The 26,336-nt window shown below is 34.2% G+C and overlaps 1 protein-coding gene across 7 annotated transcripts; it reads right to left on the bottom strand.

Annotated features, from left to right (window-relative positions):
* Positions 1-1,619: 1,619 nt before the first annotated feature.
* LOC110632928 (importin beta-like SAD2 homolog) lies at positions 1,620-26,336 on the bottom strand. 7 transcript variants are annotated; one of them, XM_058136911.1, is made up of 22 exons: positions 26,054-26,336; positions 25,311-25,483; positions 25,053-25,223; positions 24,855-24,965; positions 24,678-24,755; positions 24,017-24,213; positions 23,879-23,939; positions 23,447-23,521; positions 23,142-23,219; positions 22,985-23,047; positions 22,821-22,904; positions 22,564-22,739; positions 21,294-21,343; positions 21,061-21,204; positions 20,832-20,986; positions 20,521-20,739; positions 17,659-17,835; positions 15,097-15,778; positions 14,370-14,569; positions 13,972-14,107; positions 12,850-12,947; positions 1,843-1,980 (listed from the first exon to the last, which is right to left on the bottom strand). In XM_058136911.1, the coding sequence occupies exons 1-21, from the start codon at positions 26,190-26,192 to the stop codon at positions 12,892-12,894; spliced, it is 3,225 nt and encodes a 1,074-aa protein (XP_057992894.1). In that variant the 5' UTR covers positions 26,193-26,336; the 3' UTR covers positions 1,843-1,980; positions 12,850-12,891. The 7 variants fall into 7 exon arrangements, 6 of the variants coding, with proteins under 6 accessions (XP_057992891.1, XP_057992890.1, XP_057992893.1 ...); XR_009144306.1 differs by lacking the exon at positions 12,850-12,947 and adding an exon at positions 7,345-7,685 and having other exon boundaries at positions 1,846-1,980; positions 26,054-26,335; XM_058136908.1 differs by lacking the exon at positions 12,850-12,947 and having other exon boundaries at positions 1,620-1,980; positions 23,447-23,518; positions 26,054-26,334.

Raw genomic sequence — 26,336 nt, 5'->3', positions numbered from 1 at the left:
TCAAGCGCAGGAAGTAATCAAGATTTTGAAAATGCGGCAATGTAGACCCATGCCTTGGGTTTTTGAATATGCTGTTGGGCACTATGTGTTCCAAGAAGGGTTTTTAGTTTACCATCTCATCCAGTTCTGCAACTCTTCTCAGTATTTTGGTTCCGTCCATCTGTAGGGAAAACGTTGCAGAACACATGATGCAAAAATTAAAAATAAATAAATAAATAAAGGCTATCTTTACTATCCTTACCTTCAACATTTCATTATGTGAAGAAGACAATTGATCCCGCTTCTGAAGTTGTTTTACAGTCATCTGAGCAGTGAGTATGAAAGCAATTTAGTTTTTAAAGTTTTATTTTCTTAATAATTTAGATATGAAATTTTATTTTATTAACGATTTAGTCACTATATTTTTAAAATATAGGTCTCATTAAATTAAAACATTTATATTTAAATTGTTAAAATATAAATTAATTACTTTAAAATCTTTAAAAATTTTAATTAATTATAAAATCATTTTTACATTTTATAAATTGATCCTCAAATACTATGAATATTTACAAATGGGCTTTTATAATTTTGTAAAATTTTATTTGTTATTATTATTTTAATAATATATAAATAATATATATAATTGATAAATATTTTTAATATTATATTATATTTTTATATATAAAAAAAGAAAAAATATGAATATAAAATTGTCATTAAAATAAAACTTACGGACTAAATTGAAGATAAAATTAAAAGCATTTTGATATTTTTACTAAATTTGAATAAGAAATTAACCGCAATTTTAATAGTAAGATTAACTTGTAGGTTTATTGAAATGTCAAAAACTAAACTATTTGATTTTAAAACTAGAAAGATTAATTTATAGGTTTAATCAAATTTAGGGGATTAAATTACCAATAAAATAAAATTTCAGCACTAAATTATTTCAAATTGAAATAGAATTAAGAGCATTTTAATCATTTTCACTAGAATAAATAGTAACTTAATTGAAATTCTATCAGTAGAAATTAAGTTTAAATATATAAACTAAATTACTTAATTTTGAAAATATAAAAATTAAATTATAGATTTTATCAAATTTCAGTTTATTTTATTTTTTTAATCCTTATTAAATTTCAATTTTTTTTTTAAAAGGAAACAATCTAGCGCTGATTCTGTTGACATCTTACTTTATTAAAAAAAAAGATAGATATGATATGATTCATGAGAATTCAAAGAAACAAGAAGGAAAAGGATAATAGGACTGGGCGATGATCACAAACTAAAGGTGGGCTAATTCAAACAATGTTATCGAGCCCATGTAACCAGCTGCACAACGCAGAGTAATGACCTACAAAACTGAGAGAGGTGCGTGTGAAATTTCCAGGGAAATTTTAAGGAAGCGTATGCTGGTCTAGATTTTATTAGCAAATTGTAATCAATTAAATTTCCCTGCTCATCTTTCATTTTTCATTACCAGTATTTTAGTTCGCGGACCCTAAGGAATCTTAGAAAAACTACAGAAATTGAGCTATAATTGATTTTTTTTTTTTTTTATCCACTCCAAACTCCGTCATTTTCATAGAGTAGGCAATGTGTGTGTGTGTGTATATATATATATATATATATATATATTAAACAATTTCATCCTTTTCCTCTATTTCAATTTCTAAGTTTAATGAATATCAAAACTTCACTAAATAAAAGGCAAATGTGATATTTCCTAAAATGTAAATAAAAAAACATTCAATCGAGCGTATACAGTCTCAAACTTACATGTCCCTAAAAGTAAAATTAAATATTTTATTCTTCCTCCTGGATCGACCTCCAAAGAATAATGTCCCTATTGTTGGAAGAAACGATTACACTCGGGATAGGCAGAGAGGAAATTTGATACGACCTGCGAAGACAATGCCTGCCCTCGTATGAGAATATGATTGAATCTCTCTATCAATGAAAATATAATCCTCTGCTCATCTAACTCCTCCCAGGCACCTGTGCAAGAGCAAATGGTTCAGAAAGTAACAAAATGCAAAGAAGCATCAGTATCTGAGATGGCAATTCAACCGCCCTGACTACTGTACGCAGCAAATATACGGACACATATAACCACCCTGTTTTATCGGTTAATTGTGCTAAAACACAGAACCACAAAATGGACAGATAGAGAAATACAACAAAAATGAAGTGTCGAACCAAATTGCTGTTGGGCTTAGCTAATGCCTAAAGTAGCAGTTAAATACTGAAAACAATAAAGCACCCCCCTTTGGTCTTTAGTTGCTGATTTGAAATTTTAATAAAGGGCTAAGAACATATGAATATGCAAGAGTCACTGTAGGAATGCCCCTTTTCCAGTAACTTTGAAAGTCCTTGTTAAAAAAGTTTATCTTATAAAGAGTCCTCTATAAAGAAGTTTTCCTAGTTTGTGAGGATTTCTAACTAATACATTTTCCCTATCTAATATAGTATTCTTTGTATATAAATACCTATCTACTCTTAATTGAAATTAATAGAAAAACACCTTCCTCTTCATAGTATTAAAGCAAGTCCCGTAGCCCAAAAAAAAAAAATTTTTCCTGAGATTTTCTTTCCTTATTCTTCTGTTTTTCACTGAAACCACTATAACCTAGGAGAACCGACTAGGATTACTTCGTTGTCTCATTGTCAACCTCAGAAGGTGACCCAAGTGCCGACCAACCATCCCTGAAAGCCTGATTACTGAACTTGGAGCGAGTGGCCACCACACGCCACTCTTGGTTTTTGGTTCCTGTTCAACGCGCCGGCGCGTGACCATGCCTGTGCTATCCTCCGAAGACGTCCGGCAGTTGCACTTCATGTTTCAACATCGCCTCAACCTGGTGATTCTATTCCCATGGGCTGTTGTTTAGTTTGGGGCAATTTTTGGATCTCCAAGGTTTGAGATCTTGAGTTCACTTTCAAGCAGTTCTATTTTGGGAAACTTCAGATTCTGTTTCAAGGAATCCCTTTTGTTTCTAAGTTTTATTGTATTTATTTAAGGATTGGGTAGTGTTGGCACTTGTTTTATTGGTACCTATTGAGTCTGCTTTGCTTAATTGAGAATTGGGACCAAGTTGGTTATTATTGTGTTAGAATTTTGTTAATTTTATTTAATGGCAGACAATAAGGCTATTATTTCTGATGTGATTCCGATGATAACTAAGATTACGGAACACAAACTTAATGATTGAAATTACTTAGAATAGAGTAAGACTATCAGAGTTTATTTGTGAAGTATCGAAAAATATGATCACCTTACTAAGGATCCACTCATTGATAAAACAAGACAAGCTTGGCCCAAGAAGGATGTTCGATTGTTTTTGTAACTTCAAAATTCGATTCACAGTGAGGTAATCAGTCTAATTAATCACTGCAAAATTGTAAGGGAATTAATAGATTACTGGGATTTTTAGTATTTCGATAAAGAGAATATTTTCTGTATTTATAATGTGTATAAAGTATTTTATCATACTGAGAAACATTAAAGGTCTCTTACGGCCTTTTTTTATGGATTTTAAATGAATATATGAAAAGCTTAATGTTTTGATGCCTTTTAGCCCTAATATGAAAGTTCAGCCGGCACAACGAAAGCAAATCGCTATTATGAGTTTCCTTGCAAGTTTATGAGACTGTGAAATCACAGATTCTATCTAGCTATGAAGTTTCGTCCCTACATGATACGTTCACATGTGTCCTTCGTATAGAAAGTACTTTGTTTTCACAACCACCTGTCAATGGTGCTCTTGTTAGCTACAATACAAATGGACAACAAGGTAGTAGAGGAGGAACCAAAGGAGGAGGTGTAGGCAATAGAAGTAATCAACGTAATAGGGAGGCGAATTCTAATCAAGACTCAAAGGGAATCATTTGTTATTACTGTTGTAAGCCTGGTCATAGAAGGTATAATTGTTTAAAGCTTCAAAGAAAAAATCAGCGGTCCCAGAAGACGAATATGATAGCAAATGATAATTTTTCCTCCACTGAGAAAACTATCTCGATATCTATAGAGGAGTATGCATAGTTTTCTCAGTATCAGACATCTCTAAAGTCTTCCAGTGCCCTCATCACTGCCATTACTAAGTCAGGTAAACCCACCATATGCTTAGCATATTCCTCATCCAAATGGGTCATTGATTCTGATGCTACAAATCATATGAAAGGTAATTCTAGTTTTTTAATTGCTTTTCGGTCACATCTCACCCTTCTACCTTTAGATGATGGTTCCAACTCTCACCGCAAACCAAACTTCAGCTATTTCTTTATCATTTCTTTTATGTTTACCTAAATTCTCTTTTAACTTGCTTTCTATTAGTAAACTTACTCGCACCTTAGATTGTTGGATTTCTTTTTTTTTTTCAGGTTATTTTCTGTTTCAGGATCTTTCAACGAAACAGATTATTGGTAAGGGACATGACTCTAGTGGCCTCTACATCGTGGATAATCATGTACTGCGAACTCTCGCTTGCTCTAATACCTTAACTCCTGTTGAAGTCCACTGTTGATTGGGCTATCCATCCTTGGCTACCTTGAAGAAATTATGTCCTCAATTTCAGTTCTTGTCAGTCCTAGAATGTGAGTCATGTTAGTTTGCTAAATATCATCATTTACCTTATATACCTAAAGTCAATAAATGGGCTTCGTCCCCATTTGAGTTAGTTCATCATGATGTTTAGGGTTCTTGTTCTATTACTTCTAAAACTAGATTTAGATATTTTGTTATTTTTGCTTATGATTACTCTCATGTTACTTGATTATATTTAGTAAAGAATCATTTTGAGTTATTTTATAACTTTTGTGCTTTTTGTGGTGAAATTAAAACTCAATTTAATGTTTCTGTACGCATGTTGAGAAATGATGATGCCAGAAAATATTTTTCATGAAGTTTTCAGTCTCGTATGATACAAAATGGTATTCTACATCAATCCTCCTGTGCTGATACACCATCCCCAAATAATATTACCAAAAGAAAAATCGACATCTCCAAGAGGTAACTCGAGCTTTTCTTTTTCAAATGAAGGTTACTAAACAATTTTGAATTGATGTAGTTATTGGGGCATGTTTTTTGATAAATCATATGCCATCTTTTGCTCGTGATGTGGATATTTCTTATACTATTTTATTTCAGTCTAAATCTTTGTTTCCTATTGAACCTCCTATTTTTAGTTGTACTTGTTTTATGCATGATGTCTGTAGAAAGAGATGATTCTCCTTAATTTCAATTAATCTGTACATGGATATATATATACAATTGATTCCTATAATTGTGTTCTACTAATTAGAAAGAAATCCTAAATAAGAAATCCTAAATAGGAATACAGAATACAAAATATACAGAGAAATAATATAGTGATTGACTTTCCATAACACTCCCCCTCAAGTTGGAGCATAGATGTTAATCATGCCCAACTTGTTACAAATGTAGTCAATCCTAGCTCCATTCAGAGCTTTTGTGCAAATATCTCCTAACTACTCTCCAGTTTTGATGTGTCCTATTGAGATGATATGTTGTTAAATCTTTTCACGAACAAAGTGACAATCAATCTTAATATGTTTGGTCCGCTCATGAAACACCGAATTAGAAGCAATATGGAGAGCAGCTTGATTATTACACCACAATTTCGCAGGCAGGGAGGTCTTAAAACCTGTCTCATCTAGTAATTGAAGTATCCACATTACCTCACATACTGATTGTGCCATAGCTCTGTATTCAGATTCAACACTAGATCGAGAAACTTCAGTCTGCTTCTTGCTTCTCCAAGACACCAAATTTTCTCCAACAAAAACGCAATATCCAGTAGTTGACTTCCTGTCAACCTTAGATCCAATCCAGTCGGCATCTGAAAAACATTCAACATTCAAATACCCATGATTACCATATAATAAACCTCTTCCAGGAGCGCCCTTCAGATAACATAAGATTTGTCCCAAGGCTTCCCAATGAGCAACAGTTGGGAAAGACATAAACTGACTTACCACACTAACGGCATAAGCAATGTCAGGACGAGTGACTGTAAGGTAGTTCAATTTCTCTACCAATCTCCTGTATCTCTCTGGATCTTCAAACAACTCACTATCTCCTGCTAACAGTTGTAAAGTTGGAGTCATTGGTGCACTACAAGGCTTAGCACCTAATTTTCCTGTCTCTATCAATAGATCGAGGACATATTTTCTTTGAGATAAGAAAATACCCTTCTTACTTCTCATAACTTCAATACTCAAGAAATACTTTAACAATCCCAAGTCTTTGGTCTAAAACTGGGTTTGCAGGAAGGTTTTAAGAGATGAAATACCTGCAGAGTTACTCCCAGTAATGACAATGTCATCCACAAAGACTACCAAAAGAATTAGACCAGCCTCAGATTGCCTATAGAATACTGAGTGATCACACTTACTCTTTTGCATACCAAATTCCTGTACTGCTTCACTGAATCTCCCAAACCAGGCCCTAGGACTTTGTTTCAAGCAATAAAGAGACTTCTGAAGCCCACAAACTTTACCCATCTCCCCCTGAGCAACAAATCTAGGTGGTTACTCCATATACACCTCCTCTTAAAAATCACCATGAAGGAAAGCATTCTTGATATCCAATTGGTGCAGGGGTCAATCATATGTAGCTGCTAAAGAGATAAACAAGCGAACAGAAGTAAGTTTAGCTACAGGAGAAAAAGTGTCAGAGTAATCAACCCCGTATGTCTGAGCATATCCTTTTGCTATAAGGCGTGCTTTTAACTTAGCCACAGAATCATCAGAATTTACCTTTACTGTAAATACCCATTTGCAACCAATAGCTTTCTTACCAGTGGATAAAGGCAACAGTTCTCATGTCTCATTAGCATCTAAAGCCTTCATTTTCTTTTTCATAGCAGCACACCAGTCAGGATGAGACAGTGCCTCACCAACAATATTAAGGATAGGAACAGAGTCTAAAGAAGTAACAAAACACCGAGAACAAGAAGACAATTGATTATAAGAAACAAAAGAAGAGATGGGATAAGCACATAAACGTTTACCTTTACGAAGAGCAATGGGTAAGTCTAGATCAGAATCATAATCAGTATAAGGTACAGGATCTCCCAACGAAGTAGCTGGTGGAGGATCTGAGTCAAGAATCTCCAATCTCCTTGAATAAATATGAACAACGGGAGGTCGAGTAGGTCTAGAGACAGAAGGAATAGGCTGTGGAAGAGAACTAGACATTGATTGACAGCATATATTAAGAGATCCTCCTCCTCCCACTGACTCTCATACACAGATAATTGAAGAAAAAATGGAGTGGACTCAAAAAATGTAACATTTGCAGAAACAAGATAACGATTAAGAGTAGGAGAGAAAAAGCTGTACCTTTTTTGGAGCCTGGAGTACCTAAGGAAAACACATTTGAAAGACTTTGGATCCAATTTAGTAACCTGTGGACGAACATCACGCACAAAACAGGTACAACAAAAAATACGGTGTTCAACAGGGAACAAAAATTTTATAGGAAATAAAGCAGTATAAGGAATATCCCCATTAAGGACAGAAGACGGCATACGATTGATCAAAAAACATGCCGTAGAAACTGCATCCGCCCAAAAGTGTTTAGAAACTTTCATCTGAAAAAGAAGAGCACGAGTTACCTCAAGAAGATGCCGATTTTTTCTTTCGGCCACACCATTTTGGGATGGGATATCCACACTAGAAGACTGATGAAGAAGCCATTTTGTGTCATATAAGATTGAAATTGTGCTGAAAAGTATTCTTTGGCATTGTCACTTCTTAATATGCCCACAAAAATATTAAATCGAGTTTTAATTTTATTACAAAAGGCACAAAAGATAGAAAACAACTCAGAACGATTCTTCATTAAATATAACCAGGTAACACAAGAGTAATCATCAACAAAAGTAACAAAATAACGAAATCCAGTTTTAAAAGTAATAGAACAAAGACCCCAAATATCAGAATGAACTAACTCAAAAAGGGATGAAGCCCGTTTATTGACTCTAGACACAGAAGGCAAACAATAATATTTTGCAAACTGACACGACTCACATTCTAGAACTGATAAAGACTGAAACTGAGGACACAGCTTTTTCATGATACACAAAAAAGGATGGCCCAATCAATAATAAGCTTCAAGAGGTGTTAAGGTACTGGAGCAAACAAGCGACCGCGGTACATGATTTTCCAGAATGTAGAGACCACCTGACTCACGTCCTCTACCAATAATTTGCTTCGTCATGAGATCCTGAAACAAACACTGGTCAGGAAAAAAAGAAACAGAACAATTTAAGGTACAAGTAAGTTTACTAACAGAAGGTAGATTAAAAAAGAATTTTGATAGACACAAAACAAAAGACAAAAAAATTGATAAAGTCGGGTTCGCAGTTCCAGAACCCATGACACAAGAAGTAGAACCATCAACTAAAATAACAGTAGAGGAAGTGAGATTAGACTGAAAAGCAGATAGAAGACTATAATTACCTGTCATGTGATCTATCGCACCAGAATCAATAACCCATTTGGATGAGGAAGACACGAGGCATGTTGTGGATTTACCTGACTTAGTGATCGCAGTGACAAGGGAATTAGTAGGCTTTAGAGATGCCTGATACTGGAAAAACTGTGCAAAATCCTCTGCAGATACCAAAACAGTTTTCTCAGAGAAAGATACTGTAGAATCTTCTGCTGCCATATTTGCCATCTGTGATCGCTGATTTTTTCTCTGAAGTTGCGGACAATTATATTTTGTATGGCAAGGCTCATGGCAATAATAACAAATGATTCATCTTGAGTCCTGATTAGAACTAGCCTCTCCATTACGCTGATTATTTCTGTTGCCTGTAATTCCTCCTCTACTTCCTCTTCTATTACCCTGTTGTTCATTTGGATTACGACTAATAATAGCACTACTGGAAGGCTGTGAAGATTGGGTACTCTCTGTACGAAGGACCCATGTGAATATTTCATGCAAAGAGGAAATCTCAGAACTAGAGAGAATCTGAAATTTAGCAGTCTCATACTCTGAAGGAAGGCCTGCAAAAAAACTCATAACAGCCAGTTGCTCCCGTTGGGCTTGCTGAACTTTCACATCAGGACTAAAAGGCAACAATACATTAAATTCCTCATATACCCGTTTAAAATCCATAAAATAAGCCGTGAGAGACTTATCATTTTTCTCAGCACGATAGAATGCCTTATAAACATCATAAATACGGGAGATATTCCCTTTACCAGAATACAAAAAATCTAAGTAATCCATCAATTCCTTAACAAATTCACAGTGATTAATTAAACTAATTACCTCACTGTGAATCGAGTTCTGAAACTGCCAAAACAATCGAGCATCCTCCCTTAGCCAAGTTTGTCGTGTATCATCAGTAGGTGGATCTTTAGTAAGGTAATCATCCTTATCAATGCTACGCAAATAGACCCTAACAGTCTTACTCCACTCCAGGTAATTCGAACCATTAAGTTTGTGTTCCGTGATCTTAGTCATCACGGGAATCACATCAGAAATAACATTCTTATTGTCTGCCATTTGTTGAGACAAAGAAAACTAACCGAAACGCTAATCCAAAGTGCTTACAGCAGCAAAATAACCCAAAATCACAAATCAAGCAAATACCAACATAGGATCCGAGAGCCAAACCTCAGAAGTCCTTTAATGGTGTACTGGATCAGGCAACAGCACACAGTGGTAGAATAAGGGGGTTGAGGCGACGCCGGCGATGTTGATCGGAGTCGAAACGGCCGGTTGGCAACCAAGGTCTCTCCTGAGCTGTGTGGTGAGAACAAATAGTCACCCTAGATAGATGAACTGCTCTGATACCATGTAGAAAGAGATTATTCTCCTTAATTTCAATTAATCTGTACATGGGTATATATATATATATATATATATATACAATTGATTCCTATAATTGTGTTCTACTAATTAGAAAGAAATCCTAAATAAGAAATCCTAAATAGGAATACAGAATACAGAATATACAGAGAAATAATATAGTGATTGACTTTCCATAACAATGTCTATACACAGGTTACCAAATTGGATCCAAAGTCTCTTAAAGTGTGTCTTTCTTGGATATTCTCAGCTTTAAAAAGGGTATAGATGCAGCTCTTCAACTCTTAAATCATTATGTTGTGTCTGCAAATATTACGTTTTTTGAATATACTCTATTCTTTCCACAATCTTCTGTGTGTAAAAATTAGGGGGAGGAAGATAATCTCTTAATATACACTATTCAACCAAAATCTAACTCTTCCCGGTCTCCTGCTCTTGCTCCTCCTACTCCACCAACAATTTAACCTCCTGTTGTTCATGTTTATTCCAGGAGACTAGAGGTGCCTAACTTAGACCCTCCACTAGCTTCTTCATCGGAAGATCTTGTTCCCACCACTAATCATGCACCTAACTTAGATCTTCTTATTACTTTTCATAAAGAAAAATGTGCATGCACTTACCCTATTACCTCTTTTGTTCTTATGATAATTTGTCTTCTCCTTCTCGATGTTTTGTTAGCTCTTTAGACTTTGTTCCTATTCCTAAAAATGTTATTGAGGCATTAGCTCACCCTGACTAGTGTGTTGCTATGAAAGAGGAAATGGAAACCTTAGATACTAATGGTACATGGAAACTAGTGACTTTGTCCATTGGTAAGAAAGTAATTAGTTGCAAATGGGTGTTTGTAGTAAAGGTCAATCCTAATGATTCTGTGACAAGATTAAAAGCCCACCTTATAACCAAAGGATATACTCAAATATATAGGGTTGATTACTTTGACACTTTTTCTCCTATAGCTAAACTTGCCTTTGTTTGGATATTTATCTCTCCAGCAGCTACATATGATTGGCATCTGTATCAGCTAGATACCAAGAATGCCATTCCTTCATGATGATTTTAAGGAGGAGATTTATATGGAGCAACCACCTGAGTTTATTACTCAAGGGGAGTTGGGTAAAGTTTGTAGGCTTCGGAGATTTCTTTATGGCCTAAATCAAAGTCCTCAGGTTTGATTTGAAAGATTTAGTGAAGTGGTACAGCGTTATGGTCTGAAGAAGAGAGTGTGATCATTTAGTTTTCTATAAATAGTCTGAAGCTGGTTTAATTCTGTTAGTAGTTTATGTGAATGATATTGTTATCACGGGAATTGATTCTACAGGTATTTCATCCCTCAAATCATTCCTTCAAATCTAGTTTCAAATAGAAGACTTAGGTCTATTAAAGTATTTCTTAGGTATTGAGGTTATGAGAATTAAAAAAAATATATCTTCTTGTCTCAGACAAAGTATGTCCTGGATCTATTAGCAGAAATAAGAAAATTGGGTGTTAAGCCTTGTGGTGCACCAATGACTCTAAATTTACAACTTGTAGCAGAGGATGGTGAATTGTTTGATGATCCAGAAAAGTATAGGAGATTAGTTGGTAAATTGAATTATCTTACAGTAACTCGTCTTGATATTGCATACTCAGTTAGTGTAACGAGTCAGTTTATGACTTCCCCAACTGTTGTTCATTAGTAAGTTTTAGAACAAATCTTGTGCAATTTCAATGGAGCTCCAAGACAATGCTTGTTATATGGTAATCATGAGTATTTGAACGTCGAGTATTTTTCGAATGCAGACTGAGCAAGGTCTAAGGCTAATAGAAGGTCAACTACTGGATATTATGCCTTTGTGGGAGGTAACTTGGTATCGTAGAGAAGTAAGAAGCAGAGTGTAGTCTCTTAATCTAATGCTGAACCGAAATACAAAGCTATGGCACAAGCAGTGTTTGAAATAGTGTGCATGCTTTAATTATTAGATGAAGTGGGTCTTAAGGTCTCTTTGCCGGTGCAGTTATGTTGTGATAATCAAACTACTATCCATATTATTTCTAATCCTATGTTTCATGAATGGACCAAATATATTGAAATTGATTGTCTCTTTGTTCGTAAAAAAAATTCAACAAAAGATCATCTCAACAGGACACGTCAAAATAGAAGAGCAATTAGGAGATATATTACAAAAGCTCTCAATAGAGCTAGGATTGACTACATTTGCTACAAGTTAAGCATGATTAATATCTATACTCCAACTTGAGGGGAAGTGTTATAAAACTCTACCTTGTAAAAAGTCCTGTATAGATAAGTTTTCCTAGTTTGTGAAGATTCCTAACTAGTATATGTTTCCTATCTAATATATTATTCTCTGCATACAAATACCTATTTACTCTTAATTGAAAATAATGGAAAAACATCTTCCTCTTCAGTCCTCATCATTAAAGGGGAAAAAAGAACCAATGAAAATAATTGCAGGCCTCTGTTTCCCTGATGCATTCGCATTATATAGACATTTAGGGGCAATAATTTTTACACTTCCATTCATGTTTAGTTAAATGATTATGTAGTTTTAAGTAAATTTTGTTATATTTGGAAAAAGTATGTTAAATCATCTTAATCCCTTGATTTTTATATTATATCAGGCGTATTGATGTATCCCTAGAGCCAAGGACGAGTTTAGAAGAGATGCCAAAAAGTAAGGATCTAGAGGAAGGAAGCATTGCACCAAGCGTGTAAATGAATTACACCACCTGTACAAGTTGGCACTATAGATCACAGAATGCATGGCCCATCCAAGTAATCCCGTGCAACCTCTTGGACCCAGTGCAATGCTCTGGACAATGAAAAATTCAAGGAACAATAGCAGTAAAATATTACACGGCCCTGCCCTATGCAACACTACATGGGTCGTGCACAGACTTAAGAAAAAAAATCCCAATTCGAACTTTCCTTCCTTTTCACTCGTTCCGGAGAGACTGAAACAAGGACTTACAATAGATATAAACATAATAAATTAGGATTAAAGAAGGACAACCTATTTTACCTTTACGCAAATATTCAACTTTTGTGAAAACCAAGAAAGAGATCAGTTTGAGAAGATCGCTAGAGGAGAATTGTAGCCGAAATTCCAAAAGTCCAAAACTGCAATTCTCATTCCAGAGTTAGAAATTTGGCACTTCAAATTCAGTTTAATTCTATTTTAATAAATCTGGATTTCATTCTTTGATTTAATTTTTTGTATTCTTAATACATGCAATGTGTTAGTACCCACTTAGTATTGATTTTAGATATTAAATGAAAAACTGAAAGATGAAAATTAATATTGGAATAGTTAGATTTTGAACTTAAGAGTTTTTGACCTAGATATACGCTAAAATTCTATGTGGAACAGATAATTAGTCAAAGAACTTAATGGATCTTAATTAACTTAATTGCCACAAAATTAAGTTTGAGTTGAATGAGATAAAACTTGAATACCTTGAGAGATGACTTAAAATAACTTAGAATTAATTTCCTTTAAAGAAATAATTCATGATTTATTGAATAGATCAAATTGAGTTTGTGATTGATTGAAATGTGAACCCCTTAACTTTGGAATGCTTTTGTTCATTGATATTTCAATCTAATTAATCAGCTTTCATTTATTTCCTAGCAATAATTAGTTTAGTCTATACATCCCTCCTGATTTTGATAGTCTAGGTAATTATAATTGCTATGTAGTTTGGTACTCAAAAACAATCCTCGTGAAAACGATACTCATCACTCCATTACTTCTCACGATCTGTGCACTTACGAGATTTTGCAAAACGTTCCCTCCTTTTGATGTGAATAACAAAAATAAAATGCCGTGGATGCAGATGAAACAGGATGCTACATAAATACAAATTACATCCCCCTTGCATTTTATATGCAACAAAATCTTTAACTTATAAATTTGAAGAAGTTAGCATTCACAAGCAAGAAATGTGTTTTGATTAAATCTTAAATCATATTTGCTTTGAGCTTTTATATACAGCAAAAAATTATGTAGTTTATTCAAGAAAAAAAAAATCATATGATCTTTAACCACTAAATTGACTGCAACTGACTATGAGTTTTGACAAGAATGGCTTCAAAATAATAATATTTTATACAATAGTAACAGAATAATACATGAAAGACTTACCTAATTCGATATCATGCTCTTGATCTTCCACATCCCCCTCTTCAACAATTGTGTCATCATCCAATGCTATTGCTGCTTTTGCATATCTTTCTAGAAACTCTTCTTCAGTTTCTTCACGTTCCTCATCCTCGGAGTCCTAATAAAAAATAAAAAAAATAAAAAAATAAAAAAAACACAAATCATAGTTACACAACCAGATCGTGAATGCAAGACCAGAAGAAACGATGTATTTGATGGACAAAGATACTTTGGTCATCAACTAAAAAGGTAATTAAAGCACAAATGCTCCTAGCTTGAGCCAAAGATGGATTTCTTTTCCTTTCTAAAGGATGGAAGTGTGAACAAAAATAATGTGGTATTCCTTAAAAACTGAACAGCAGATAGTTTGGAAGTCAAACCACGTCATCATAGTCAGTGTCATCTTCTTCTTCATCAATGTCTTCGGTTTCACAATTGCTTTCTTCATCTTCCGTTTCATCTTGTGCTTCTTTCAACCGTTTTGATGCCTCCATCAATGAACTAAAGCAGTCCCTTAACAAGCCAACTACTGAATTATCTTGTTCTAAAAGCCGCTCAATTACCTTGGCTAGCGTCATTACTGAGAAGTGAGAATAACCAAACATTTAGCACTTTGGATTTTGATGTCAGTTTATAATTTCAAGAAGCCAAGACCAACATAAATTTTCATGTAATTGAGAATTAAGGGTCGGTATCAAGCATGATCAACAACCCTCACTTTCTATTTAGTGTTAAATAAATAAGAGAAAATACATGAAAACATCAAATCAGTGCAGACGCAAATTATGTTAAAAAAAAAATTCTTAAGTGAGAAAAACTGAATCACAAAATTCAGCTTCAGTCAGGTGGAGAACCACAAGATACTATTACATGCAAATGAAACATTAGCATAAGATAAATATGACAAACTTCATCCATTATAAAACTATTTTGACTTTTTGAGCAATTTGGCTCATCACAAGGGTCCATCATTTAGTCAAATATAAAAGATGGGATAAAAGCATGCGAGAAAGACAGCAAGTAGCCATATAGATCCATATATGTGTATAATTGTAAGGGAGCTTCATTTAAGTTTTCAAGACGACAAGAAAGAATGTACCAACCAACCTCCTAACTTTATCTCAGACTTTGCCACCAAACCAGGTTCGAAAGAGCCAGTGCAGGCAAAAGCAAGTGCAGATCCCCAAGTTGTGAAACCTCCATTCATATCCTTCTCTAAAATCGCTTCCAAAGTATCAGGATACCATAAATAGCATGATGATATAACAAGCAACAAAGGCTTCCAAAGTGAACAAGGTTTGCTTTGAATTTGTTTGAAACGAGAAAATGCGGCCTGGCTAAAAGCAATTGCCAATGACTGCTTCACATCTTCAGTTTCAGTCGAGTAACATGGGACATGTAGTAGCGTATGGACACATGAGCAAGCCCTCCATGTTGCAGATGAATATTGCAAAACAGCCTCGCTAACAAAAGCACCAATGCCTTCAATGATAGATTGTTGTGGCACAGGCGGAGCAGGAGGTGAGGGCATCTGTCTAACAATAAAATTCTTCAGTCCATACTTTCTGTGTAGGTTAACAACTTCATTAATGCACTCAAAGACTGATAGATCTTCAGATTCTTCCCAGGCATGCCAGTCAGCAATCAGACCAGCCCAAACTAATAGTAAATCAGATAGTTTAAGCTGCAGAATCATGTCACTTCCAGTAACTGAAAGCATAATGGAACGCAGCAGCATTGATGAATCATCTATGCATGTAGGAACTGGAGAAACCTGACCTTCTTGGTCCTTATCAAATTTCAACAGTATAAATATTTAGACATAATTCAAACATTCATGATAACTAAATACAGAAAGACATAAAAGGCAGTGCGGGAACATGCACAAAATACAGTTATGAACACACCTCAAAAATGGACCCATCGAGGAATATAGAGATGTGAAGAAAGATCTACACATGGTTTTTATTGATTTGGAGAAGGCTTATGATAGTGTTCCAAAAGAGGTCTTATGGAATGTGTTAGAACAAAAGAGGGTATCTATTAGGTACATACAAGTATTGAAAGATATATATGAAGGAGCAACTACTATTGTGCGCACAGTAGGAGGGGACACAAGAGATTTTCCGATCTCAATTGGATTACACCAAGGATCAGCCATAAGCCCTTACCTTTTCACATTAGTTTTAGATGAACTGACGAAACATATACAAGAGAGTATTTCTTGGTGCATGATGTTTGCGGATGATATTGTTCTAATAGATGAGACACGAGAAGGAGTCAATAGGAAGCTAGAACTTTGGAGAAGTACTCTAGAGTCAAAGGGTTTTAAGTTAAGTAGAACGAAAACAGAATACATGCATTGCAAGTTCAGTGAAGGCCAAACTGGTGATAGGCAAGGAGTTAGTTTGAATGGAGTGGTACTGTTCCAAAGTAATCCTTCAAGTAGTTGGGGGATGTGAGGAGGATGTTAGTCATAGAATTAAAGCCGGATGGTTGAAGTGGAGACGTGCCACGGGAGTTTTATGTGGTCGTAAGATTCCCAATAAATTAAAAGGAAAATTTTACCGCATCTGACCATACGAATCGCTATGTTATATGGTAGTGAGTGTTGGGCACTGAAAGAGTCGTATGCATCTAAGATAAGAGTTGCAGAGATGAGAATGTTAAGGTGGATGAGTAGCCATACTAGATTAGATAAAGTCAGGAATGAGAGTATTAGAGAAAAGGTAGGAGTGGTGCCAATTGAAGATAAGTTGAGAGAAGGAAGATTGAGGTGGTTTGGTCATGTGAAGCGTAGACATACAGAGGCTCCAGTTAGACAAGTAGAGCACATTAGGTTAGAGGATAGAAAGAAAAAAAGGGGTAGACCTAAATTGACTTGGAGAATAGTAGTATAACATGACTTAGAAGCATTACATATTTCTGAGGATTTAACCCAAAATCGTTCAGAGTGAAAAAAGCGAATCCATATAGCCGACCCCAAATTTTTGGGATAAAGGCTTAGTTAAGTTGAGTTGAGTTATATATATATATATATATATATATATATATATATATATATATATATATATATATAATCCTTTGAGGTCTGATTCATCACTTTCTTAAAGGCAATAATGCCTCCAAGATACCACAACGCCCTCAAACTCTCAAACACAACTTGTGTGAAAAGAAGAAAACAAAGGAAAAAGAATTATTAATTTTCTCTGGAACATGACACCAGCAATTATAGAACACGCCACTTTCTTGGACAGTTATTGTCAAAGAAAATAAATTTAACCGTAATGCCTCCAGCAATTTACTTATACTAAGTGCCAACTGTCAATTCTTTGATTATATTATTATTATTATTATGATTATTATTATTATTATATTTTGTATTGCACATGAGTGACACAACTTCAAGTTACTCACGTTTTGGGCACATATTCATACAGTTACGAACAACATTTTAATTTCCTACCATTCTGTAGTTGGATTTTTTAATCCCAAACAATACAAGCCATACTAATAAGAACAGCCAAAAACCAAGAACTCAATATGTCCTAGTAATCAGTCTAAAAAAGTAATATTTAATCCAGAAAACTCGAGCAAATTCAATTAAACAGCACTCTATATATGTGCATGTGCGTGATCATTATATCCAGTTGAGTTAATTGAACTAACCCCTAGATGCATAGGGGCAAGCCAAGTCTGTTGCAATAGTGCTGACAAAGCTTTACCAATGGCAGCTTGGCCAGATGCCCACTTTTCACTTGATTCAATCTGCTCAAAGTCTTCAGGCAAGAAGCTCTCCCAAGATTTAGCCATTACTGCTAATGCTGCAAAGCCTCTTTCAACCACCTATAATATACAATGTCGATTCATAAACAGAACCACACTTCAAACATTAACACATAATGTGAGGCTCTATTGATGGCATTCTCAACCAGTAAGGATCACAAGCACGTTATCAGAATTAACTTCAGTAATATTAATCAACTAAAGCAAATGACCGCATATTTTGAAGCAAATGACCAACCAGTGGGCAACCACCCATATTGTTTCAAGCAAATGATTATCAACTGTTGCTTAGGCATGAATCTGTAGACACAAAAAGACTTGAAAGGCACTGGTATATCTAATTTTATCCTTCAGTAACGCCTATCGATAAAAAACATATGAATATGATGGGAAAAGGTGGGCAAGGCATAACAGATTCAATGTTCCAAAATTAAGCTATTACAGAATTTTAGTTACCAAATCCAGGAAACTCCTTCAGGTGACAGCCCGGTGTAAATGAATATATCTATAAGTATGCTTCTTAATAACAAGCTGAGGCAGGACCACCTTCTTGTATTGGCCTTTATCTATACATGTCTAGTTCAATCTATATTTGTCTATCTATCAATAATCTATAACAGATTCAATGTTCCAAAATTTAACCTATTACAGAATTTTAGTTACCAAATCCAGGAAACTCCTTCAGGTGATAGCCTGGTGTAAATGAACATATCTACAAGCATGCTTCTTAATGACAAGCTGAGGCAGGACCACCTTCTTGTATTGACCTTTATCTATACATGTCTAGTTCTACCTACATTTATCTATCTATCTATTTATCTATAATCTACAATAAATATTTAAAAGTACAAATAATGGGGTGAATTTGTAAACGTACAAAAGTACTCTTAGTTTATATATTATTCATAATATTACAAATTTTAATGCCACAAAAATATAATTAAGCTAAAAAGTTAAAAAGAAAACATATTACTAAATGTTAAAACAATAAGAGAAAAAAAAAATAGAATCCTTTTCCTATTATAAATTATAATCCTATCCTAACTTTATAAATAATACAAATATAGTGATACCGTCAATAGATTTAAGATTCTCTGTTTTTTTTATTTGCTTGGTACCAAGATGGGTAAAACCAATTTTATTTTGTCACATACACAATATATATATATATATATATATATATATATATATATATATATATATATATATGATTTTAAATTTAAAAAAAATTAATAATAACATGACTGCCAAAAAAATATAAATAACTATAACACTTAAAAATCTAATAAAAAAAATACATAATCCTAATCATAATTTTATAAGTAACAAGCAACATGTTTGTTCTATGCATGATTTGTTAATAACTGTCATATATAATTTTAAATTATATGTATGAATTTTAATTTACATCATATGTGATTTCAATAATTAAAATAGTATATGATATAAAATTATGTAAGTAAATATTAAAGATTAAAATAATAACAATCAACTATGCACAATTCTTTTAACTCATAATGCACATATTGATTATAATAAAAATTTTCATCGAGTGTTTACTTTCTATTTTTGTTTATAATCTTAGCATAATTCTCATACTATGTTATTTATAATTTTAGTATTAAATTATTATTATCATCATTATTTTTATTTTATTATATATTAGAGGGAGAGATTTTTTAAATATATATTTTGAAATGAATTATTTTTATATTTATTTTACTAGTTCATTATATTTACATATATATATATATAATACAATTTTATATCTTTTTATATACAAATGCGTAAAGTATTTAATTTTTATCAATTATTATTCAATTTCTTATCATTGTCATTCTCTTTATATGCAATACCTCTTTCTCATTATTTCTCTATTATCTAATTTTAATGTACTTGCAACAATAATTTTTACACAATACACTAAATTAAAAGCATTTAAAAATAAAAACAAATATAATATAATAGCATCAAAATTAAAACAGGTCTTATACTATTAAAGACAAATAAGATAAAGAGAGCACGCTAAGCTTTTAAACATGCCATGCGACATGTTTTTAAAAAACCTAGGAAAGTTTGTACTTTTGGAAAAGTTTGGCTTGCTTTATGTATAGATACATAAAGCTTTATTTATCCTAAGAAAATCCAAACCATTCAACAATACGAGCACTATTTATCTATTATAATATTGATACCATTGATCATAATCTCTCAAATAGTACAAGGGATGTGTTGTAAGTTTGACTTCTTAACAATGATTATATGTTTTACGGAAACTCTACAAGAGAATATATATGAATTGACAAAAAAGCACAAGGTTAAATTTACATATTTACAAAAACACCTAAAATTATGAAATATTTTAATAATCATAAATCTCACTTTCTCCACTATCGCTCACAGATTTATAATTTGATTTATATACTACCACTTTCAATAACTTAAATCTATAATAATATATTCCAAATTTTAAAAATTCTTAAAAAACCTACTCTTATATTCCTAATTATAAATTCTAAACTATTTGATGCACATATTTTAAAGGCTAGTAAATGACAAAAGAATCTAATGCAATAGGAGCGGTGTCTTATCAAGAACTCTCCTCTGCTTTTCTTCCATTTCATATCGATGAAACCTATGAAATGACAAGCCAAAATTTGCTATGACATGCAGTGTTTTCTTAGATTCATGCAGCGGCACTGTGGCAGTTAAAGGATAAGGCTAGCCCCAGGACCCAATACGTACTTGAGGCCATGACTCCAGACTAGGATGCACAAACTTCAAGAGTGCTCCAACTATTGATGAAATCATGAATGGGATATGATCTGCAATGTTTTCATCACCAGCCTCCGCCACTGAGCTTAGAAGCTGAAATAAAATCGAAGTCTCTTCTTCCTCTTCAATATTTATCCTACTAATCACAACTTGAAGAACTGGTAACCACTCAGGTGGCTGATATTCGTTCTGAAGAAAATAAACATAGAAGGCCATTAAGAAACCAGAATGACAAAGTGAATGCCTCATAGCACAATCAAAAGGGTTATCTGGAGACCTACTTCAAGAAGCTCCATAATCGCCCCAGCTGCAGAAACCCGTACAGGATGACAGGAAGTATCCTTGTTATCTGGCATTGCCAGTGCCTTAAGCAATGAGGAATATATATCTGCACTCATGTCCTGAAAACAAGGCAGAAACTTCAAAAAGTTTTGAACTGAAAAATAAAAAATGAGCTGGCATCAGGCAATTGTTTTGCATGAATGAAGAAATGATAAGAAACAGACTCACTTCTGGCAGACAGGACGCTAGCTCCCCAAGAACCCAATTTGCAGCAGCAACCAAGTATGGTGGAATTACAGACATGGTATATAATGGTAAGACCCGAGCCCGAACCAGAACAGTTATGTATCCAGTTTGTTGCTCTGTTAGAAACTGTAATCAAATGGCAATACCAGCAAAAACCTCAATTGGAGATTTTCATTAAACAACATTTATGCTAATGACTGAATAAATGGGATTACATTTCCTTACATCTTGCAGCCCACCAAATGCCATTAGAACCCCATAATAACTGCAATGTGATGCGCGAGGAGAATGAGAATATGTAATAAAAAAAAAAAAAACCAAATAAACTGAGCATATCAAAACAAAAAGAAGATGAGAATGGCATGGACATCTCAAGGTTAACAATTCACATGGTTAATGTTTACTCATTTACCTACCTCACAATTATTTTTCAGATAATTCAATTTCAAAGCATTACACTTTTCTTTTTCTTGGTTCTTTTTTGTTATCCCAATTATAGACAACTTATCACAAAACAGCTGCCTTTAATTTGTTTCAAGGAACCAGCTGATTATTAAAGTCCATAGGAATCCATACTGTAGCACATATTTGGACAAAGAACTACATAAAAGATTTCTAATGAAAGAAGGAACAGATTGAGGTACAATGCTCAAACCACTCCCAAAAAAGATGAAGAACAAGAAATAAAGGATTTTTCATATACTGACAGATAACTAGACATTTTCACTGAATTCTTTCAGCCTCAGATTCCTAGAGCCCCACACTCCAGAATGACACACATAATTAAGAATTGTCTGAACCAAGGAATTCATTTCCAAGATTATCATCTTGCAAAACTGATCTTTTTCCAGAAAAAGGGAAAAGAAAAGGAAAAAAAGAAAAGAATATAGATCTTACATGTTACTTTTATCGACCAACATTTCAACCTATTTTCGCAGGCACGGGAAAACAGGAAGAAGGTGAACATTTTCTTTATGTTCACCAGCAGACTTACAGGACATCACAATATTACCATCAACAAGTCTTACAAGTGAGTCCATTGGCATTCAATTTATAATGGGAAAAAAAAAACAATAACAACAAATGTGCATAAGCCACTACTATAGCAGCTCTTTTAGATGAAGGAGGGATGGTGACAGGTAAGGGCACCATCTCAGATCCAGTGGTGTCTTTTGTACCTTCGGATGCCATTTCTAATATTTAAATAAACCAAACCCCTGCCCAGAGAGAGAGAGAGACTAAACAAATGCAAAAATGGTTATAAGTTCATAAGGTTTGATAAAGTTTTTAAAATGCAAATGAACCGCCTCTAACACTTAAAAGAACGCCCCCAAACCCAAGAGAGGGTAAACAGACAGACACACACACACACACTAAAAAAAAATTAGGAAGTTGTAATTGAACTACAGATATTCATTCCCAAGGTATACTATTTCAAATATTACACCAGGGAATTACATCTGTGAGAAATTTTCTTGAACTTACTCATTTATAATGCTTGCTTTGGATGCATTAGCATCAGAAGGAAGGGAAAACTTAGACAAAAATGGAAGGACAAACAAATCCCCCATAGAACGCTGATTATCTCTCTTGTTCTTTTCACCCTTCTTACGCTTAGAAGATGCAGCTGAACCATTACAAGAGATCACCGTAGGTGGCCCCTGTAAGCATTAAGAGACAGCATGAACAATAGTTCCACTGAGCACTGGCCCATATTATATCAAGGACCAGAAAGCACCAACCTTTGACATTGAAATAACACCAAGTAAATTTATTGCACTTTTTCTTGCTGTAAACAGATCCTCCCTCCACCCAGAAATTTCTTCCTGTATATACAGGAACAGTGATGATATAACAACAAGCATTCTGGTGAATGGAGCACTTAGGTAATAATTAATTGTCATACAAGTTCAGACGGAAGATTCTTTCGTATGTACTCTTCTGCATCTTCATCCCACTCCGAAATATCCTACTTGTCAGCATGGCAACAAAAAAGAGAGTTGGGATAGGTCAACTAAACCATGAAATCACCTTAAACAAAAGTTCTATTTCAGAAATTGCACCTTCTCATTCAGGACTAATGCTGGGAAGATTGCAGAATCCAACAAAAATGAAAAATGGGGTGAAACCAATCTCCATCCCTGTTTCCAGTTAAACTAAAGTTTAGTAAAAGAGTCAGATTTAAACCAAGAACAACCAGTGGTCCACACACCAAACAGAAAGTGGTAGACTTTCATCAGTTAAATTGTTTTAATAAAAAAGACCTTTTGAATAATAATAAAGACCTTTTGAATAATAATAAAGTAATAAGCACAACTCTAACATTAATTGACATAAAATAATTATAAAAAAGGCACAATGAAATTACCGGGCCTGTCTCCAGAATGTGAGAAATTAAATCAAAAGCTAATGAAATGATTCTCTCTGACAGGAAATCTAGCTTCTGCACATGAAGATTATGACTTTCAAGTTCTAATATGACAAGCAAGTGATAGACAGACAGGAACACGAGCAATTAAGCAACTGAAAACCCAGGCTGAGCATTTCAAGAAAGTCATGTCAAACCAGCAACATTTAATGAAACAACATAGTAAAAGAAACATGGGAGAAAATAGAAAGTTCAAACACATGTATAAATGCACACAGGTGATAAATAGATCCAAGTGCTATAAAGAACTTAATGAGACTTTCAAGCTCTGCTTTTGTGCAGAGTGCATTAGTATTTAAAACTATTCATGATGCCAACTGCCTAGTAATTATCATTAATGAACCTTAAAAGGAAAAAAAGAAAGAACATTACACTGATATTTTTGGTGTATCTAACTATTTTCAGGGCACAGTTTAATATATCTGGCATTAACCTGCAAAGGAAAATGACATGAAGAGTATCCGTGGCTACTTAAACCTGATAAAAATTAAATAGGAGGTACTCTATTACTTGTCAGAATACTTCCGGTGTCGGGTAACCAGAGCACAAAATATGAGCAAAATCCTCTTTCCAGCCTTCAGTCTCAGCAATTGCCCGTCTTCTGAAGTAACATCATGATCAAAGCTCAAGGAATCAAGAAGGCTAGTCAAATTCTGGCAAAGCGAAGGCAGAGAAGGAGCTAATGCAGATGGCATGTGTGACCTCACCTATAAAGAAAAGCATGAATCAAAATGCAGGAGAACATTGTAGGCCATTGCCATGGAGTTGAGTAGTTAATTATGACATTCCTATAGTACAAAAGACAAAATCTAACATCTTTTTTTTGTTAACACTATTGGCTTCCTGGGCTTTATTAGCCATATGGTTTCAACTGATAGTTAAATGGTTAATTAGAAGGCCTAGAAGCAGCCACAGGACAGAGATGAATACTTTCAGCCATTATTAATTCTGGATGTATGACTTGAATTTACAATTGTACCAACTACCACCAACACGTCATCAAATGCATAATTTTCCATTTAAATCTAACCTGTGTTAAAGTAAGGTCTTAAAAATGCAAGCTTTGAATAGTTTGATACTGATAATGACTACAATTTAATAATAAATTTCAAATACTTACTCATGGATTCTCCACTCCATATACTTTCCAGTAAGCAACAAAATGACTTACAGTGAAATATATGCATTTGCATACAATAAGAAGGATCTTCTCTGCTTCCAACTCTGTCCCACCATGGGTAGATAAAGCCTGTTTCATGCACCATATAATCCATCATTAGGAAGCTTATGGAAAGAATATGTCACTGGGGACTGAGACCATATGACAAAAGAAGGGAAAGAATGCAACCTTCTCCAGGAGGTGATGGAATACAGCTAACAAGGATACAAGAATTTCTTTTGCAATTAGCTCTAGCTGTGGTGGCACTGGCTCCTTAGCTACTTTAGGGTTTAGAAAGTACTACCAGATGATAAACATTAATTAAGCGTTATGTAGCAAATATGCTTTATCCACATTAAGTCTTGTTGAATGGATGATAACGAGTACCTGGAAAGGTCTGATAAGTGCCTGGAGAACTGTAAGGGCATTAATGGTATTCCATTCACAACTTGTACCATTGTTGATAAGATTGCTGTTCCAAATAGCAGACCGTAGTTCAGGTACAAGTTCAGGCCAACAATTCTGCTCAACAAACTCAGCAACAACAATGATCCGAAACTGCCAATGAAAATATGCTTCCGTAAATAACAGCAACAAAAGATTGATTGGATGCTCTAAAAAAGAAAATCATAATATGTGTTTTACCACTTCAATTAAGACTTTTACAACCGCAGGTTCCACTTGAAGCAAAATTCGCATAAGATGATCCTTAAGCTCCTTGCTCACTTTTGACTTTGGACCATTTCCCTTGATATTTTGCCTGGTGAAGTTCTTAAGGTATGTAGCGGCAGCAACTCTTTGACCTTGATTTTCACCTCCTATGAATATCAAATAAAGTTGGATCAAGCAAAAATGAAAATACAAAAATGCGGCTCCTTTATATCACACATCAGCTTTGCTCGGTTACTGAGACTTGGTGATCTTGAAATATATGTAGTCTAAAATTCATAAAAAATTTCAGCCAAAAAAAAATCCGGCTCAACTAAATTGGATCATTTTGAGCTTCAATAAAGCACAGGTTTTTCAAAATTCTATCAGTAAAAGAAGAACAAATATCAGAATTATGAGCCTCGCATTGATTTCTCACTAATTTTTCTCCAATTTCCTCGAAAAGAGTTATTTTCATTTCGCATATGATTTCTCAGATGTAAACGCACAGTCCACGGAAACAAATATGAGGCCCCTTATATCACATACAAAAATACTATTGACAATGTATCAAAAGTTCTATGCTAGTCTTTCTTCAAATAAAGAATCAGAAAAACAACAATAGGATCAGAATTTACTGAAACAGTATTTGAAATAACTTCTAAGCTTAATGAAGTTGCGTATTTATTCTAAGAGAAGCAAAACCATAAAAGATAGTAAAAATCTAGAGCCTGTATTACCAGCGGCAACGGAGAGGAGGGAGAAGGGAAAGTGAGGGAGGAGAGAGAGGCGATTTAGAGCTTCTGTGGCCGTATGGACGACATTGACATCAGAACTGAGCGTGTCGTTTAGAAGCTGAGGAATTTGGCACACATCCATTGGTTACCCCTCGGCTGCAATTGGTAGTGAAAACCCTAATCTATTTTCTGGGCAAGCTAGGGAAAGAAAAATAGGAAAAAATGCAAAAGGTGTGAAAACATTTGCGCGGGCAAAAATGACAGTGTCTAGGTATCAGGGCAAGCT

This window comes from Hevea brasiliensis, chromosome 15, assembly GCF_030052815.1.
Source record: "Hevea brasiliensis isolate MT/VB/25A 57/8 chromosome 15, ASM3005281v1, whole genome shotgun sequence".
Taxonomy (NCBI): domain Eukaryota; kingdom Viridiplantae; phylum Streptophyta; class Magnoliopsida; order Malpighiales; family Euphorbiaceae; genus Hevea; species Hevea brasiliensis.
The sequence above is the reverse complement of the archived record's forward strand: the minus strand, read 5'-3'. Positions and strand labels throughout refer to the sequence as shown.

Excerpts from the sequence above, each read along its gene's own strand:
- LOC110632928 (XM_058136907.1), bottom strand. The coding sequence starts at position 26,192 with ATGGATGTGTGCCAAATTCCTCAGCTTCTAAACGACACGCTCAGTTCT. Across the intron at positions 24,214-24,677 it reads GCAAATGCATATATTTCACT|GTGAGGTCACACATGCCATC; the intron begins GTAAGTCATTTT and ends TTTTCTTTATAG. Across the intron at positions 14,570-15,096 it reads GTCTGAGATAAAGTTAGGAG|TAATGACGCTAGCCAAGGTA; the intron begins GTTGGTTGGTAC and ends CTCACTTCTCAG.